At 36.7% G+C, this 20635-nt stretch overlaps 1 protein-coding gene across 8 annotated transcripts in view; it reads right to left on the bottom strand.

Moving 5' to 3' along the window:
* TASP1 (taspase 1) overlaps positions 1-20635 on the bottom strand; it is a 317844-nt gene that overhangs the window by 100216 nt on the left and 196993 nt on the right. For all 8 annotated transcript variants that reach the window (XR_013364862.1, XR_013364861.1, XR_013364864.1 and 5 more), the window contains one exon: positions 19028-19138. Coding sequence is in view for 5 of the 8 variants with exons in the window: in XM_077872192.1 (XP_077728318.1) it covers positions 19028-19138 (111 nt within the window). In the remaining 3 variants the exon portion in view is untranslated. The remainder of the gene's footprint in view (positions 1-19027; positions 19139-20635) is intronic.

Raw genomic sequence — 20635 nt, 5'->3', positions numbered from 1 at the left:
AATACACAAATATCAGAGAGACCTACAAAACCCTGTCACCTTCGAGTATTTATTTTCAAAATTCTATGGTTTTTTTTAAAGGCATTTTTAAACTTTTGATGTACTTCTCCAACAAAAATTTTAAAATTCTCTGATAATAAAACTGCATTGCTCAACATTAAACTCTCTGAGTCCCAAGCCATCCATCTGTTTATATCTCTGAGCTAATTAGGCCTGAAGACAAGTGTTTGAGTTGAGACACAACTGTGGGATCAGTGATTCTAGACTCTGAAGGCTTTGCCAGACATGTGGGGAAGAAAGAAGCAGTAAGGGGCAAAACTGAGTTTCTCAGATACGTGGCTCACTCCCTCATCATTAATTAATTATCAAACCTGCCAACCTGCTCAACAGACGCTCTGCTGAATAGTGCAGGAAAACAGCGTCACGCAATGAAGCAAGTTCTCCCCACCAGATGTTTTTTCTTCCTCACACATCTGCTTTGAACTTCAAAAATCTTGAAGTCCAGAGCAAGGTCTGGGATATTCTAAATTGCCTAACAGAGCAAAGGCATTCAAGTCTTACTGAATTTCCTTAAAGTAGTGACAAAGCAATTGTATTTAAATACAAAGTTGAGGCATTTCTAAAATTGTGATTTCTCCTTATGCCCCAAATGTTAAGGTGGCTCATGAATTAGCCATGGGACAAAAAGTACATGGAAATATGGTTGATCTAATTATGAAAGTAAAGGATAAGAACATTACACTTTTTTTTTTTTTTTTAAGATTCTATTTATTTATTCATGAGAGATGTAGAGGAGAGGCAGAGACACAGGCAGAGGGAGAAGCAGGCTCCATGCAGGGAGCCCGACATGGGACTCGACCCTGGGTCTCCAGGATCCTGCTCTGGGCTGAAGGCAGCACTAAACTTCTGAGCCACCGGGGCTGCCCTACACTTTATTTTTTAAGACACAAGTGTGCTTATTTTAAATACATTACTCTCCCTAAAGATGTAGCCTCCTTTAAGGAAATGTAATATACAAAAAATTTAAAATTATGAAACAGGATAAATTGGGTACACTGACTTCATTAAATAATTGTTTTGGGGCTCCCTGGGTGGCTCAGCGGTTTAGCGCCTGCCTTTGGCCCAGGGCACAATCCTGGAGTCCCGGGATCGAGTCCCACGTCGGGCTCCCGGCGTGGAGCCTGCTTCTCCCTGCCTCTCTCTCTCTCTCTCTGTGTGTCTATCATAAATAAATAAATCTTTCTAAAAAAAATAATTGTTTTTATATTGAAGGGTTTCTACACATAGTTTAGGAGTTCTTAAAAGTAACTGTCTAGAAATTCAGTTGCTTTTTTTTTAAGAAATCAGTTTTCATTTACTCTTTTCACAAACATTTATCATCAAAAATATATTTTTGCAATGTGCATTGTATTGACATACTATTTTTAATACCTACAATTCAAATATGTATGTATGAGTTACTGGTTCAGACTAATACAAAAAATCAACAGAAATCGCTTTTGATTTAAATTATAGAATGCTTTTGGAAATAAGTCCTATTTATCGAAGTGTATGTCTTCAGTCAATTTAACAAAATATTTCTTGGTCAAGGCATTTAGGAAAGCAGGAGACAGAGAGGAACTAACATTGAGAATCCATCATATGCCAGGCACTGTCTTTTGTAATAGAACTCAGTAAAGCCTGGATGGGAAACCTGAGGCTAAGAGTAGGTAAGTAAAATGGCTTAGTTTATTTTGGTAAGTCCACAAACTACAATTCAAACTGGACTTTTAGATTCCAAAACCTGGTGACCCTCCATTGTTCTACTGCTTTGAAATTTATACAGCTTGGAACGAACAATTTATAATCAGTGTTATAAATTGAGAGGATTAAATTCGTTAAAAACAACAAAGAACCAACAAAATATCAAACACAATACAATTCTTAAATATCTCTTAAGAAAAGCTGTTATTTTTATTATTTTCTTAGAATTTCTTTTAATTTTCATTTAAATTTTAGTTAGTTAATATACAGTACAATATTGGTTTCTGGAGTAGAATTTAGTGATTCATCACTTACATACGATACCCAGTGCTCATCACAAGTATCCTCTTTAATATCCATCATGCATCTAGCCCATCCCCCATCCACCTCCTTCACTGACCCTCAGTTTATTCTCTATCCTCAGTCTTTTATGGTTTGTTTCCCTATCTCCTATTTCCCCCCCTTCCCATATGTTCATCTGTTTTGTTTCTTAAATTCCACATGAGTGGAATTATATGGTATTTGTCTTCTTTGAATGACTTATTTCGCTTAGTATAATACAGTCTAATTCCATCCACCTTATTGCAAAAGACAAGATTTCTTTTTTGATGGCTGAGTAATATTCCACTGTATTTATATATCACTTTTTCTTTATCCATTCATCAGTTGATGGATATTAGGGCTCTCTCCATAGTTTGGCTACTGTTTATAATGCTGCTATAAACATCGGGATACATGTACCGTTTCATATCTGTATTTTTGTATCCTTTGGGTAAATACCTTAGTAATGCAATTGCTAGATTGTAAGGTAGTTCTATTTTTAATTTTTTGAGGAACCTCCATACCGTTCTCCAGAGTGATTACGCTGGTTTGCATTCCCACCAACAATGTAAGAGGGTTACCCCTTCTCCCCATTCTTGCCAACATTTGTTTCGGTGTTGTTGATTTTTGCCATTCTGACAGGTGTGAGGTGGTATCTTATTGTGGTTTTGATTTGTATTTCCCTGATGATTACTGATACTGAGCATTTTTTCATGTATCTGTTAGCCATCTGGATGTCGTCTTTGGCAAAGTGTCTATTCATGTCTTCTGATCATTTCTTAACTGGGTTATTTGTTCTTTGGGTGTTGAATTTGCTAAGTTCTTTATAGATTTTGGATACTAACCATTAAAACTAACAAAACCCAAAGGTCACCAAAGACAAAATCAATACATTTGACTAGATTAAAAATGTTTATGGTATTTTCTTTTGCCATATGGGGAAAAAAGTCAAGAGATAAATGACACACTAGGGAAAATATCTGCATAAAAAATGCTTAGAAAAAGGACTAATTTTCTTCATATATAAAGATCTGCCACAAATCAATGAGAAAAAGACATAAGGAAAAAGTGAAAACTAAAAGGAATATAATTGACTCTGAAACATGAAAAGATGTTCTACATTTCTTCATACTAGAAGAAATACAAAATAAAACCACAAAATACCATTATTCAACTATCAGGTTATCAGATATCAAAAGTTTGAAACAACGTTATGTTAACTGGGGGTGGATAAAAAAAAAGCACGCTCATTTACCAATTATGGAGGCACGACCATTTGAAAATAGTTCCTTGTAATTTGTGGTATTTATGCTCCATTTGGTTACTACGAACACTGAATTAGTAAATACTGAGGAATTGCTCATAAGGGAGATTCACGGAAAGGTTCCTATAAGCCTCTGGTTACAACATTTTCAAACAATAAGTAACCTTATTTTATATGTTTCTGTATAAGACATCTTATTTAATATATTTTTCTTCTAAATAATTAGATACATAATCTTTCTTTATAACACAGCGGTAGCAAAGAAGAGTTTAACATTTTCCTGACCCTGGATAACCTGCTCATGAACTTCTTTGGTTTTCAGTCTCACAATAATTCCATCCCTGATGCTCTGTTTATTGGTCATTATTTCATGAATCCACAAATTTAGCTACTTTTCCAGCTTTTCCACGACTTTATCATGAACCACATGTTACTTTAGCAGTTTCTGGAGGAGCATCACAAACAATTTGATGAATTTCCTCTTCCATTTTCTGGATGTATGACATTGATTCATTAACTTTGAACTCATGGTCAACAGCATTAGTTTTATATATTCTTTATACGTTTTGGATATTAACCCTTTACTGAATATGTCATTTGAAAGTATCTTCTCCCATTCTGCATGCTCTCTTTTAGTTTCCCTGATTGTTTCCTTACTATGCAAAGCTTTTTATTTTGATGTAGTCTCAATAGTTTTTTTTTTTTTTTTGCTTTTATTTCCCTTCTCTCAAGAGACATATCAAAGAAGTTACTGCCTGTGTTCTCTTCTAGGATTTTTATGGTTTAAGGTCTCACATTTAGGTCTTTAATCAATTTTGAATTTATTTTTTTGTGTTTGGTGTAAGAAAGCGGTCCAGTTGCATTCTCTTGCAAGTTGCTGTCCAGTTTTCCCAACACCATTTGTTGAAGAGACTGTCTTTTTCCCATTAAATATTCTCTCCTGCTTTGTGGAAAATTGACCATATAGTTATGGGCTCATTTCTGGATTTTCTATTCTCTTCCAATGATCTAAGTATCTATTTTTGTGCCAGTCCCATACTGCCTTGATCACTACAGCTTTGTAGTAGAACTTCAAATCTGGAATTGTGATACCTCCAGCTTAGTTTTTCTTTTTCAAGACTGTTTTGGCTATTTGGAGTCTTCTGTAGTGCCATACAAATTTTAAAATTGTTTGTTCTAGTCCTTTGAAAAATTCTGTTGATAAGGATTGCATTAAATCTATAGATTACTTTGGGTAGTATGTATATTTTAACAATATTTGTTCTTCCAATCCATAAGCATGGAATGTCTTTCCATTTCTATGTGTCTTTAGTTTCTTTCATCAGTGTTTTATAGTTTTCAGAGTACAGGTCTTCCAACTCCTTGGTTAATTTATTCCTGGGTATTTTATTATTTTTTGTACAATTGTAAATGAAATTGCTTTCTTAATGTCTCCTATTGCTTCATTATTATGTATAGGAATGCAACAGATTTCTGTATAATTATTTTGTATCCTGTGACCTTACTGAATTCATCTGTTAGTTTTAGTAGTTTTTTGGTGGAATTTTTAGGGTTTTCTGTATATACTATCATGTCATCTACAAATAGTCAGTTTTGCTTCTTCCTTACCATTCTGGATGCCTTTTATTCCATCCTTTTGTCTGATTGCTGTGGCTAGGACTTCTAGTATTGTGTGAATAAATGCAGTGAGAATGGATATCCTTGTCTTATTCTTTATCTTAGGGAAAAAGCTTTCAGTTTTTCACAATTGATATGATGTTAGCTGTAGGTTTTCATAAATGGCCTTTATTATGTTGAGGTATGTTCCCTCTAAACCTATTTTGTTGGGTTTTTATCATGAATGGATGTTGTACTTTGTCAAATGCTTTGCCTGCATCTATTCAAATGATCATATGGTTTTTATTCTTTCTCTTATTGATGTGATTAATCATATTGATTTGCAAATATTGAACCATGTTTGCATCCTGGGAATAACACTTGATTGTGGTGATTTTTTTAAATTATTGCTGGATTCGGCTTGCTAGTATTTAAATGAGGATTTTCACATCTATGTTCATCAGAGATATTGGTCTGTTGTTCTCTTGTAGTGCTTTATCTTTATGTTTTTGTATCAGGTAACATAGGCCTCATAGATGAACTTGGAAGTTTTCCTTCCTTTTCTATTTTTTTGGAATAATTTGAGAAGAATAGGTATTAATGCTTCTTTAAACGTTTAGTAGAATTCACCTGTGAAGCCATCTGGACCTGGACCTGGATCTTTGTTTACTGATTGATTGATTGATTGATTACTGATTCAACTGAATATACCGATTCAATTTCATTGCTGATAATTGATGTGTTCAAATTTTCTATTTCTTCCTGATTCAGTGTTGGTAATTCATATGTTTCCAGGAATTTATCCATTTCTTCTAGGTTGTCTAATTTGTTCCCATATAATTTTTCATAATGTTCTCTTGTAATCCTTTTTATTTCTGTGGTGTCATTTATTTCTCCTCTTTCGTTTCTGATTTTGAGTCCTCTCTCTCCATCTTTTTTTTTTTTTTCGTTTTTGTTTTTGTTTTTAAAGTGGGCTCCAGGAACACCTGGGTGGCTCAATGGTTAAGTGTCTGCCTTTGGCTCAGGGCATGACCCCCAGTCTGGGGATAAGTCCTGCATCAGGCTCCCTGCAAGGACCCTGTTTCTCCTTCTATGTCTCTGCCTCTCATGAATAAATAAATAAAATCTTAAAAAATAAATAAACAAACTAGGCTCCATACCCAGCATGGAGTTCAGTGCAGGGCTTGAACTCATGACTCTGAGATCAAGACCTAAGCTAAGATCAAGAGTCAGATGCTCAACCAACTAAGCCACCTTGGCACCCTCTCCCTCTTTTCTGATTAATCTGGCTAATGATTTATCAATTTTGTTGATCTTTTCAAAGAACCAGCTCCTACTTTCATTGATCTGTTCTATTGTTGTTGCTGTTGTTTTTAGTTTATATTTCACTTATTTCTGCTCTAATATTTATTATTTATTTCCTCCTATGGGCTTCGGGTTTCATCGGTTCTTCTTTTTCTAGCTCCTCTAGGTGTAAGGTTAGGTTGTTTATTTAAGATTTTTCTTGCTTCTTGAGGTAGATCGGTATTGCTATAACCTTCCTTCTTAAAACAGCTTTTGCTGCATTGCAAACATTTGGACTATTGTATTTTCATTTTCATATATCTCCATGTAATTTTTTTATTTCTTCTTTGATTTCTTGAGTGACCCATTCATTGTTTACTAGCATGTTATTTAACCTCCATGTTTTTGTTCTCTTTCTAGATTTTTTTTCTTATGGTTGATTTCTAGTTTCACAGCATTCTAGGCAGAAGAAATGAATGGAATGAATTCAATCTCTTTGAATATGTTGAGAATTGTTTTGTGGGCTAATATATGATATATTCTGGAGAATGTGCACTTGAAAAGAATGTGTACTCTGCTGTTTTAGGATGGAGTATTCTGAGTATATTGGTTAAATCCACCTGGTCCAATGTGTCATTCAAAGCCACTGTTTCCTTATTGATTTTCTGTTTGGATGATGTTCTGTTTGGACAAATGTCCACTGAAGTAAGTGGGGTGCTAAAGTCCTCTATTAATATTATATTATTACTGATTAGTTCCTTTATGTTTATTATTTTAACTGCTTTAGGTATTTGGGTGTTCCCGTGTGGTGGCATAAATATTTATAATTGTTCTATCTTCCTGCTGGTTTCTCCCCTTAATGATTATAGAGTATCTTTCTTTGTCTCTTATTACAGTTTTGTTTTAAAGTCTATTTTGGCGTATGGGACACCTGGGTGGCTCAGCGGTTGAGTGTCTGCCTTTGGCTCAGGGCGTGATCCCAGGATCTTGGATCAAGTCCCACATCAGGCTCCTTGCAGGGAGCCTGCTTCTCCCTCTGCCTATGTCTCTGCCTTTCTCTGTGTGTCTCTCATGAATAAATAGATAAAATCATTTTTAAAAAGTCTATTTTGGCCTAAGGGCACCTGGGTGGCTCAGTTGGTTAAGTGTCTGACTCTTGATTTCAGCTTAGGTCATGATCTTGGGGTCATGGAATTGAGCCCCACATTGGGCTCATGCTGGGTGTGGAGTCTCCCTCTCCCTCTCCCACTGCCTCTCTCCCTCATCAATGCTTTCTTCACAAAAAAAAAGTCTATTTTGTCCTTCTCTATTCATTCACTTTCAATCTATATGAGCCTTTAGGTCTGAAATGGGTCTCTTGTAGACAGTATATAGATGGATCTTGTTTTTATTTTAATCCATTCCATCACCTATGTCTTTTGATTGGAGTGTTTAGTCCATACAAAATGATTACTGTTAGGTATGCATTTATTACCATTTTGCTACTTGTTCTATAGTTGCTTTTGTAACTTTTCTCTGTCCCTTTCTTCTCTTGCTCTCTTCTCTTGCAATTAGTTGGCGTTTTTTAGTGATATACTTGGATTCCTTTGTCTTCTGTTTTTACATACCTATTACTAGTTTTTGTTTTTTGGTTACCTTTTGGTTTATATATAACATCTTCTACATTTTGGAGTCTATATTAAGTTGATGGGCACTTAAGTTTGAACTCATTATTTACTCCTCTCCTTCCCACATTTTAGGTATATGGTTTCATACTTTACATCCTTTTATTTTGTGAGTCCCTTGACTGATTTTTACAGATATACTTATTTTTACCATTTTTATGCTTCGTACTTTTCTTACTCTTGCTTATGGTCTTTCCTTTCAACTCAGAGAGTCCCCTTTAATATTTCTTGTTAAGCTGGCTTAATACTCACGAACTCCTTTAACTTTTGTTTGTCTGGGAAACCATCTCTCCTTCTATTCTGAATGACAGCTTTGCTGAAGAGTATTCTTGGCTGCAGACTGTTTCCTTTCAGCCCTTTGAATATATCATGTTACTCCTTTCTGGCCTGCAAAGTTTCTGTTAAAAATCAGCTGATAGCCTCAATGGAGGTTTCCCTTGTTTCTAACTGCTTTCTTTTCTCTTGCTGCTTTTAAAATTCTCACTTAACACTACTTTTTGCTATCTTAATTACTGTATGTCTTGGTGTGGACCTCCTTGGCTTGATTTTGTTGGGGGGCGGGGGGGGGGGGGCATCTCTATATGTCCTGGATCTGGATTTCTCCTTCCTTCCCCAGATTCAGAAATTTTCAGCTATTATTTCTTCAAATAAATTTTCTGTCCTCTCTTCTTTCTCTTCTCCTTCTGGGATCCCAATAACATGAATGTTATTAGACTTGATGGTGTTATTGAGTTGTTTGGGGGCCATTTTAAACAGTGAAGCCATCAGTAAAAGCACAAAAATATGAAAAATGTGGCATCAAACAGGCTACAAAAAGGACACTTCTTTACAGTTATGAAAGCTGAGACATGAAGGCAGAGCATCACCTTGTTCACCTCAGCTGAGAATGTGCATGTCAGGTGACTCAAATTTTTCATCACTCTGCATGTGCCTAAAAATGACTGTGAAAGTGCTGGGAGTCCTAATTTTGAAATTACAAATAAGTTTCAGCAAATAGGAAAATTAGTAAATTTGAAATCTGTAAATAATGAAAACAGACTATAGTTACTAAAATGACATACTCTTTGATCTAGTAATTCTACTTCTGGGTAATTACAGATATGCTTTTATATATATGAAATGACATATTTACAAAGATATTCATTGAAGTAGTTTTAATTAGGAAGAAACTGGAAATAGTTAAGTTGCCTATTGGTGGGAGTATACTATATACCATAGTATATAAATAACGATGGTACTCTAGACAGTCGAATACTATGCAACAATTAAAAACAAAGGAAGAAGCTCTACTTGGTAGATATGGAACCACCTACACTGAATATTTTTCAAACTTTCTGACCATGAACCACAATATAACCAAACAAAATTTAAAAGTCTCACACATTGTCACTTAGTAAACATATTTCTATATAAGTGAAATTTCACAAAATAAAACCTACCCTTGGGCAGCCAGGCTGGCTCAGCAGTTTAGTGCCGCCTTCAGCCCAGGGCATGATCCTGGAGACCCAGGACTGAGTCCTACATCAGGCTCCCTGCATGGAGCCTGCTTCTCCCTCTGCCTGTGTCTCTGCCTCTCTCTCTGTGTCTCTCATGAATAAATAAATAAAATCTCAAATAAATAAACAAACAAACAAACAAACCTACCCTTTTACTTACCATGCATTAGTTTATACTATTGGATTCTTTATATTCTATCCACTGTATTTAAAGGATTCTGCACATGACTCACTAAATTGACGTTAGACCTCATTAATACAACATGCTTCCGTTTGAAAAAATACTGATTTACAAGATACATAGTTTATCTAACATAAAAGGCAAGGTAGAAGGGCACCATGGATGAATACATTTATAAATACACAGTATCTCTCAGGAAAAATATTTTAGGAACTGGCAACAGTAGTTGCGCTACTATAAAGAGAACTGGTTGGTTAAGGGAGTTTAATGGAGAACAACCTATTTTTCACCATATATCCTTTCCTGAAACTTCTGAATTTTGTGTTATTTTGGTTTATTTCCTATTTTTTAAAAATGCCCCTAGGAATCTCAATTACCCTTTTAACCTATGTTATCAAGAAGAATTAATTTCTTCCCTATTTAGATTATGACATTCTGAACTTCTGAAATTTGATGTAATGAGATGTTACCATATATTTTTAATTATCCCTCATGAGAATGCTTTATTATGATGTGAAATGATCTAATGCTTTCAAATTGTTTCATATCTTGTGACTACCTAAAATATACCAGATCTTATAAAGGGCCACAATTTTATTAAGACCCTACATAAATTTACACTGGACACATTTATTTAAGGCAAAGCCCGTTGTGTTTAAAGATCAATTAAAACAAACAAAAAAAATTATTCCCATTACAAATTTAAAAATTCTAAAACCACTATGAGTTTTTAAAAATGAGTAGAAAACATTTGTTGTCTCAAGGGCAGTTTATCTCACAAACTTTTATAACTGTCTAATTAAATCCTAAATTATACTTAAAACCTGGCAAAGGATAGTACAAAATTAGCTCAAATATAGTTACACAAAGGCAAAAAAAAAAAATGAGTAGCATTTCTTATCATGAGTGACATCTAAGTCTATAATTGATTTCTTGATTTTAGGGATTAAATTTGAAATTGTTTCATACACCTAAAATGGAAATTTACATTAAGAGTATTAAGATATGATCCTAATAATAATACAGCAAACTGGGCAGGTGTTATATCATGATACTGGGATTTTTCCTGTGTGATTATCCCACGTAGAGAATCATGAACTGAAGCAACATATAGGATAAATGAATGGTCTGGAGTGACATGTCTGAGCCTGTGAAAGTGTATGTTTCTTTGGCAGTGGCTGGTGACTGTTTACATCTCAACTACTAATTTGAAAAGCCTGTGTTTTAGAAAGCCAAAGCCCAATGGGCACCTGCATGGCTCAGTCAATTGAGCATTCAACTCTGGTTTCAGCTCAGGTTATGATCCCCAGGTCTTGGGATCTAGGCAAGCATTGAGCTCTGCACTCAGTGGGGAGTCTACTCAAGATTCTCTCTTCCTCTTCCCCCTCCTCCCCATTCACTCTGTCTCTAAAATAAATAGATTTTTTTTTTTTTAAAAGAAAGAAAGAAAGCCAAAGCCCAGGTACTGTGGAGCTACTGAAAATGACCAGACTATTAAAAGATCTCTATCAGAAAACTTTAAGAACACACAAAGCCATGCTAAAATAGATTCCTAAACATGTGAAAGATAGTCATAGAGATTTGGTAAGTTTCTCTATCAAGTGACTTCACAACACATCATATCACATAAATGTGATGTGGAAAAAAGCCATCAATACCAACTCTGTTCCAGTGCCAGAGAATGGCTTACATAAGATGTGTTGTGCTATGCTCCTCAAGAAAGACATGTTAGAGGTCCCTGGATGGCTCAGTCCTTTGAGCATACAATTTTGTTCCTGGCTCAGGTCGTGATCTCAGGGTTGTAAGATCGAGCCCCACATCAGGCTCCACACTCAGTACTAAGTCTGCTTGTCTCTCTCCCTGTGCTCCTCCTCCTGCTCTCTCTTGCTGTCTCTCAAATAAACAAAATCTTCACAAAAAAAAAAAAAAAAAATCACAGGCTAATGGTATTACAGGCACATCGAAATGGATTTGCACATAATCTTAGAGGCTAGCCTTTGTGGAAAGTTGCATTTAATACATTAAATGCATTAAATAAATTTACCTACAAGTATAATGCTCAAGAGTGGTTCTACTTTTTAGTCTTGGTGTCCTTCCACTATATAAGATAGCCTTCAGCCCCTACGCAAGGCTTTGGCTCCTGGTGACATTTAAATCACCATCTTCACCAGTTAATATTAGAGCTACAAAATTTCTTTACTAGGGTTGCAAGCAAGTTTTCTCTACCAAGTGGATTCTCTTCTCTAACCAGAGAAGCTCTCAGCCACCCCTTAAAAAAAAAAATTGTTGTTCTCCAATTGTTGTTAACAACCCCCAGCTGCACTGGCTCCTGCACCCATTTAAATCCCCTCTGCCTGGCTTCACATCCAGACTTTCTTGCAAGGAAAACAGAACTTTAAAATCAGAACCATCTTGGGCTGGGCAGTTGCCAAGTCAGCTGCTGCTCCTTAGAATTAGGTGGAATGACTTACCCTTGTACATTTTGCACAGTGCTTTAAGTTACATCTTACTAAATAAAGATAAGCTCATTTTTAAAAAAAGATTTTATTTATTCATTTGAGACAGACAGAGAGAGAGAGCATGTGCAGGAGGAGAGGAAGGGAGAGAAGAAGCAGACTCCCCACTGAGCGGGGAGCCAGACATGGGACTCGATCCCAGGGCCTGGAGATCACAACCTGAGCCAAAGGCAGACATTCAACCATCTGAGCCACCCGGGCACCCCGATAAGCTCATTTTTAAAATGGGAAGAATGAGGAATTGTAAATAGAAGAGCCACCTCTTATCTCTGTAGTTTTCCCCTGTGGTTAAGTTCTTTATAACCGAGAATGGAGTTTATACAGGGATGCTTTACTGTCCTAACACAGAATCCTTAGGATTCACATCTCGTATGTTCTACTGTGGCCATGAAGTAGCTCTGAGTTGGTTCACCTCTTTGAAAAACTTTCACCACTAAACTGTTTCAGAAGGGATGGAGTTATAGAATCCCAGTTATACTTAGTTATACTAAGCCAAGAAAATAACTATTTTCTCTTTCCAAGGCTCGCTCTGATTTGTTCAAGACTAAAGGATGCTGACTGAAAAGGGAGAGAGGGATGTGGGTCAAATAGTAATTCAGTTCTCTTCCTTTTTTATCTTTTGTTTATTTATTTGTAGATTTATTTATTTGAGAGAGTGTGTGCATGAGCAGGGGGAAGGGACAGAGGGAGAGAGAGAATCTCAAGCAGACTCCCCACTGGCAGACCAGTGTGGGGCTCGATCCCATGACCCGAGCCAAAATCAAGAGTCGGATGCTTAACCGACTGAGCCACTCAGGCACCCTTTTTTATCATTTTATTGTATTAGAAACCACTGGAAATAGGGGCCACTGGCTGGAACATGAAAGTTCTCTGCTGAACAGAAAAGCATTCAGTGAAACAAATTTTTATTGAAACATGATTTCATTCATTCAACAAATATTTTTTTAGGATTTATTTCATGCTAAAATGATCTCTATTACCCTTTGAGCAGATGAAAATTGACTATAAAATTTGTCAAAATGTTTTTCTGAGAGTTTTAGGAGAACCACAGTAATAGGAATTACATAATCACTAGAATTCAACCCATAAATCTTTGTATTCTTTATATCAAATGGAAAATTTTGTGGCCCAAATAAAAATACTACATAGTTAGATTATAGCTAGAACTAATACTTCTTACAATGGACAAAAAAATTACAGATAAACATCTATTTCTAATTTTTAAAAAGTACATTAGTAATATTTAAGGGTAAAAAAAGTTCTTTTATAAAGCAAACAAAGCAAATTATACCATTTGTAATCAACATCTTTTTGTTTTAAAAAACAACTAATTGGGCAGCCCGGGTGGCTCAGCGGTTTAGTGCTGCCTTAAGCCCAGGCCGAGATCCTGGAGACCCGGGATTGAGTCCCACGTCGGGCTCCCTGCATGGAGCCTGCTTCTCCCTCTGCCTGTGTCTCTGCGCCTCTCTCTGTGTGTGTGTCTCTCATGAATAAATAAATAAAATCTTAAAAAAAAATAAAAAAAACAATTGTGAAAAATATAAATCTCAGAACACTACCTCAATAGATTAATGCAACCTGTTGTTGAAAAGTTTAAATATCGCATCTGCCTATTTACCTTGCATTTAAGAATAACTACTTAATTTGCTTCTTTCCATCTGATACTTAAATAAGAACCAAAATGCCAGCCTCTATTTTAAGGCTACAGTAAAGATGTAACAATTCCAAAGCATTGCTGAGACACTAAAAAAATACGCTTCTCCCCATCTCCCCGGGTGTTGTATGGAATGCTGTACACCTGAAACTAATATTATATTGTATGCTAACTAATTGGATCTTAAATAAAAATTTAAAAAGAAATGTTTCCAACCGTGACACTGGATGCTCTTATAGAACAAAGTTATTAACATCAGATAAACATCCATCAGTATCTCTTTTCCCACTACCAGCCTAATAGCTAATTTGCTCTCTCTCTGAGAGTTATTTTTATGATCACGTGAGCCCAACAGAATGCCTAGTCATAAGTGCTCATAGCGGCATGTGCCATGAAATGGAAATCAGTGATACTGCTGGGGCCCCCAGAATGAAGCTCCTTTGAAGTGCATGTGTTTATGTGTGCTTGCCAAATTTTTAATGTCAGTAAAACCAAAAGGCGGTTTGGAATTTTAACTTACAGTAAAATGACCTTTTATCTTTTTAATGTTCCAGAAAACATCAACTCAATCTAACATTTTTTTTAACTATAGCATGTTTTGGTAACCGTGACAAGAAGAGCACTTGATAAAGAACTTTGCCTGTTCTATAAAAGGTGGGAGGGAATGCCACCTTTAATTTTAACTGGCAAGTGAAAAATAGTTTAGTTTGATAGATGTAAGTCTAAAATGATAGAATGATTATTCTTTCAAGTAATTATGTAAGAAACTGCAAAAATTCTCACAGAAGAAATCATATAACATACTATTTACATAAAGTCAGGCCCACATGGGGGCTTCAAAGATATGGATAATGGGCAATTTCTTAAGCTGGGTGGCAGGTCCACAGGTGTTCATTTTATTATTATTCTTTATAACTTACAAATTTATTACATTCTTTTAAAAATATATGAAACATTTCATAGTTAAGATGAAAAACAGGGAAAAAAGAGGTAGCTGGACAATTAGAAGCAAGATCATGTACAACACTTAATTATCAGCATAATGAACATATTCCTGGATAGTAAGGAACCTGGAGTTATTCTCTGAGTAAGGTGAGGGTAACTTAATGGAGGAGTAACAATTACCAGATGTGTTCATCAGATGATCAGGCTCTGGCTGGACTATGCACCTCAAATCTTTTTAGGATGAAGGACCCCCAACAGTGGCACAGAGGCCACTGGCTAAACACAGCTTTTTTGCCCCTAAGAGCCCTTATGCTCCCTATTCTGAATTGCTTAAGATTTTCCTTAAATTTATGGAGTCTGTTTCTCATTGATCCCCATACTCACTGCTTCTCAGTAACCATCCTAAGGCAGGGACCCTGAACTTCATTCACAAGGTCTGTCAGGCTCCCAACAGCACTGCAAGGGCAAGTTGTAAGGAGAGAAATGCACCCATATATAGTAAGATTGGCTGCTTAGGCCATACATTTGCATATATTCTAATTACTTGTTTCCAATTGCAAGTTTAAAACAGAAAAAGATTCATTTTTTTCCCCCACTGGGAGGTTTGATGTGCCTTTGTTTACACAATTATTAACCATATTATGTATTATATACAGCAGCCTCAATAAAGCACTTCTGTACAGGCCTGGAAAGCGTATGTAATTGTACTTTAGCAGGTAAAATATATATTGGGGTTTTTTTTCCCTCTAAAAGCAGAGAGAAAATTAATTCTTTTCAGCTGTTTCACTCCAGAGAGAAGCATTTGCTTTGTGTTAAAGCAGTGATTTGTAGGCTGGGCTTTGCCAGCGTCTCATGATCTGAGGAGTGGGAGGTGGAGGGATGGGTGTTGCAAACACATTCACATCCAAACTGTCCTTTTTACAAGGCTGTTTGCAGAGGCTATCTTCTGCAATTCATTTCAACTGTCTCCAAATCTTCTTGTTCCCGGACACTCATCATTATCCAACATTTCCGAGCCATACTGATTTGTGGTTTTATTTTGTTTCTGTTTTTTCAGAGCTTATAAGGATACTTTTTGTGACATTTCATTTTTCTGGAAGAGTATCAATTTAAAATTTCTGCTAAATAATCAATAACAAAATTCCATTTGACACTTAATTCACTCACCTAATAACTAATGGAGCCTATTATGGAGGTTGGTACAAGAACAATAATTGCCCTCAGAGACTCCTTACTCTGGGAAACAAAAAAGGGGTGGTGGAAAGGGAGGTGGGCGGGGGGGGGGGGGGGGATGGGGTGACTGGGTGACAGGCACTGAGGGGGGCACTTGACGGGATGAGCATTGGGTGTTATGCTATATGTTGGCAAATCGAACTCCAATAAAAAAATATACAAAAAAAAGAAAGAAAGGTATTTCCTTTCTGATCAAACTTTTCATTACAAAAAAAAAAAAAAAAATACTTGCCCTCAAATGGTTCACAATCCATTGGTCCACACCAATCCAATGGTGGTGTGATTCTCAGCGGCAGTGGAATTCTGATATTTGGAAAGATACTTTAAACCCCTGGATCCGTCATGTGAGTCACTGGGTCTCAAAGATCTGTGATCTATTCCAGTCAAATAATTGGGCTCAGAAAAAAGCTTAAGAGGTGCTGGCCTAGAGGGAAGGACAGACACTTTAACACATGTCTAGGATGTGTCATGGCAAGTGTTACAAGGGATGCCAATTGCATGTTGCAAAAAAAAAGCACAAGGAAGGAACAAATCACCTGGGGAAAGGGTTTCCAAAGGATCCCATTAAGATTCATATCTGTCCTGGGTCTTTAAAGAAGGAATATAATTGGCCCAAGGCATTCCAAGAACAGGTAAAAGCATGTGAAAGTTACTGGGGGGAGGAGACAGGACCCTCTGGATGAAGACCAAGAAATTTTGAGTGGCCAGAACTGGGGGTGTTGAGGCTGTGCAGAGGAAAAGGACTAACTGGAAATGACAATGAAAGCATGTTCTGGTGTTAGATCTGGGGAGGACTTTCCCATCGAGTCAAGTAGTTCCCATCTATCTTCTAGGGAAATGACCAGCAGAGGCAGGAGTATGTATGCATCCTCAAGAGAAAAAATGAAAACGGAGTGACAGTAAGAGATCTAGATTTTGTCTTCAACACACAGAGAAAGTTATTTGACATTTAGCTTAGACATATAGTAAACGAATTACATATACTTATGTGGCCCTTCTTTCGACCACTATCCCTCTGATCTTGGGATTGGTCTCTCTAAGTCACAATTAGGTCAGGTTCTCATTTTTGCCCTTTCTGCTTCAGTGCGGGCTGCTTCTCTCCTGACTGCCCATTTCTGAGCCCACATTTAGGTTCTCTGGGCTAGCTACAGATGTGTTATTGCAAGAAAAGTCTGGTGACTGTATGGAGGTGGGAGAAGAATAGAGGTAAGGCAGCTAATAAGATGCTCTAGAAAAGAGTGACTAGGGATTGCAAAGTAGGAGGGCACTGATCTCATTTGTCTCATAGGATTCCAAAGAAAAAAACCAGAATCCACTTATGCAATCTGATAGTCTCAGCTGCCTTAAGATGCAAGAGAGCACCTTGATTTGTTATTGTAGCTCTTTAGACAAACTAGAGGCCCATTCAGCAGTGAGAGGATTTAAAAGGTTTGTTAGCCAATTACTTTGGCATAAATTACCCCAAAAGGTAGTGGTTTAAAACTATCTGTTTCTGTGGGTGAGGAATTCAGGAGTAGCTTTGTTGGATGATTCTTGTTCATAGACCTATACTCTCCCTAATGAGATACAGCCAAGAAATCTACGTAAGGCTACAGTCATCTGAAAGTTCATTCAGAACTAAGGCTATTGGCAAGAAGCCCTAGTACCTTGCTGTGTATTGGAAGGCGGTCACAGTTTTTCGCCATGTGGACCTCTCCATAGTGCTGCCTCACTGTCCATACAACATGGCAGCTGGTCTTTCTGAGAGTAAGAAAGCAAGACCTTTTTTGATCTAGCCTCAGAAGTCACACACATAAGAAATGCTTGGTTTTCTAATTTACAGACTCAACTTGTACTACAGCAATTCACAAGAATCATACAATACACATCAGGCACCACCCACGCCTTCTGTAAGAAAAATTTATACAAAGGGTCAAACTATCACAGTTCCTAGGGATGATCTATAACACTTATATTTTAAAAAATGCTTAGGGAAGAATGGATAAATACACAGCAGTGTATCTGTATAATGGAATACCACACAGCAATGAAAATGAATGACTGCCACATGTAACATGGTTAAATCTAACAGGCTTCACACTGGCTGAACATACCAGATACATATAATACATATTCTATGATTCCATTTATATAAAATACAAATCCAAGCGAAACTAATCATGGTGTTAGAAGTCAGCATAGTGGTTCATTTTGGAGAGGTTACCAGGGAGAGTTTGGGGGTTGTAGTAAAGTTCTAGCTCTTATCTGTGTGCTGGTTACTTGGTGGGTTCAGTTTATAATTATTTATCAAGCAGTTGCTATTATAATGTGTATTTTTCTGAATGTATATATAATTAGTTAAAAAGTCAATTAAAAATAACATATAAGGTCCCCTCCTAGCTTATGTGGTACCCTTATGCAAATTTTTAAAAAATGTTCCCTCTGGATGAATGGATGAGAAAAAAGCACCCCAGTGGCACAGGTTCATGCCTTGAGAAATGAAGGACCAGCTGGTTTTAACCCCAGTGGTACACATGGCTAGACACAAAACCACACATCTGGATGGACATCTGCAAATCTGAAAAACACTCACTTGACCCTTCTTCACCACAGCTTTCTGAGGAAGGCAGGACAGATACCCTTATTTTATAGAAAAGAACATGGCATGGAACAGTACAACAGAGGCACAAAGGCGTCATAGCTAATGAGCGATGGAACCAGAACAGACTCCTGACCAGCACCTCTTCACAGGGTTCTGATTCCATGTGGGGAGGGGGAATAGGAAGAAGCTTCTTTCTGTTGGTTATCATGAATGTTGTTATGGGTCAACTCAAATGCTTTGTGGAATACGGCAAGGAACACGGTCTGATGTTCTTAATATTGGGCTAATATTAGTAAATGTTCTAATATTAGTAAAGGTCCTAGGCTATAAGCCCATTTGAAAAATATGTTTTAAGTATCCACTTAAAAATGAATATTCATCTTTTACATGTTTACCTATGTGAAAAGATCAGTAGAACAGACATGTTTAGATAGCAATAGAGCATTTCTGGCCTTCCCATAGATTTACATTATTAACTTAAGAATATAATTATTTCCATGTCTTGAAAAAAAAGGAGAAACACACACATAAGGTATATGTCCAGCTTACCTAGAAGTGTCTGCTTATCTTGGGAGGAGTCAGACTCTGCAGAACATCTGCAAGTTCGGAGAACAATCACTCCTCCAAGCACGCCATCCTCACTGGCCAGGAAAGGTGAACCTAGGCAGAAATGGCAAATGGTCATTTTTTTCAGTGAATTCTACTTTTTTCATTTTCAATTTTCATTTGATTACAGGAACAAAAATGTGGCATGAATAAGATCTTGAAAGATGCCCATTTTCTGACAATCACTGTTGTTCGTACCTTGTATAGGCTTGATGGTAAAAGCAGGCTTATGCCTGAACAGGAGCCATTTGGCAAAGACAATCCCAGATGCCGCCAAGAAGACTTGAGTGGGGGGTGGAGTGTGCATTACACTCAGAATGGAATTGGAAACACTACCAGATTAAAGGACGAAAACACAAATACAGGAAAAAATGCTCAGCAAGTCTCTTTGATCAGTTCTTAGGGATCACTTACCAGGCTCTCCCTGCTGTCAGGAGCATGCCACCAAAAGCTTTGATTTACTACCTTAAATTCAATTTTAAACAATAAGCCACAAACTTTATTACAAACATTTAAAAATGATCCTGATGGTTTACACAAATAAGGGTGAAACTGTATTTCTATTATGAGAGTCTGGTGGTTAGAAACAACCAGGCCCCTTTAGGATCCCACACACTGAACCATTGTGAGCATTTCAAGAACACTACATTTTAAAACCCCTCATTTTTTCTCCCCAAGGACATCTTCTTCGAACATCTGGCATAGCAAGTAAGCACGTGGGGAACAAATGCAAAATTAACCCAAGTACTATCAAAGAAAGTAGTAAAAATAAAAACCAACCAAATTGGATTTGAGGAAGCTTCTGGTTAAACTTAGTAGATTAAACACATATATTTATCTCCGCTCCTTCCAAAGGCATGGCCCAATGAGGACAGAGAGAAATGCAAACAAGAAAAAAATTGACCTTTTAGAAAATGAATAGAAAATAGACGTTAGTTGGCTCACCTAGTAAGCTGAAAAAAAGCTGAAACCTAAGCTTTCATGGAGGAACAGGGTTGAAATTAGGGGGCAGGGGCACCTATAAGAAATCATCCAGTTTTGTCATGAAACCCAAAAGGAATCAGAAATTGGAAGCTTCACGTTCTCTGAAGGCAGGGATTCAGGGTGGGACTAAAATGAAGATGGTTGGTTTAGAGTATCCAAAAAGACCCTCTACACCAGGTGTCAGTAAGCTATGACTTGTTTGGTTTACAACCTGTTTTTGTAATGTCTACAACTAAGAGTGTTTATTTTTCAATTTAAAGGGATATATATATATATATATATATATATATATATATTTTTTTTTTTTTAATAACGAGAAGGAGAATATGTAGTAGAGACCATGATATAGCCCAAAAAGTCTAAAATCTTTACTTTCCAGCCCTTTAAAGAAATAGTTGGCCAACTCCTAATCTAAAGCCTCAGATTTCTGCATGGAGAGAAAGTTACTTCTTCCTAACCCAGGAGATGCCAGGATATTTACTCTCTAGAGAGGATGAACCAGAGGAACTTGAGTCTTGGAGGCATCAGATTTAGTACAAGGCAGGAGAGAGGCTCCACAGTGAATAT

Source organism: Canis aureus, chromosome 26 (assembly GCF_053574225.1).
Source record: "Canis aureus isolate CA01 chromosome 26, VMU_Caureus_v.1.0, whole genome shotgun sequence".
Lineage (NCBI taxonomy): Eukaryota > Metazoa > Chordata > Mammalia > Carnivora > Canidae > Canis > Canis aureus.
This window is presented reverse-complemented; position numbering and strand designations above follow the sequence as displayed.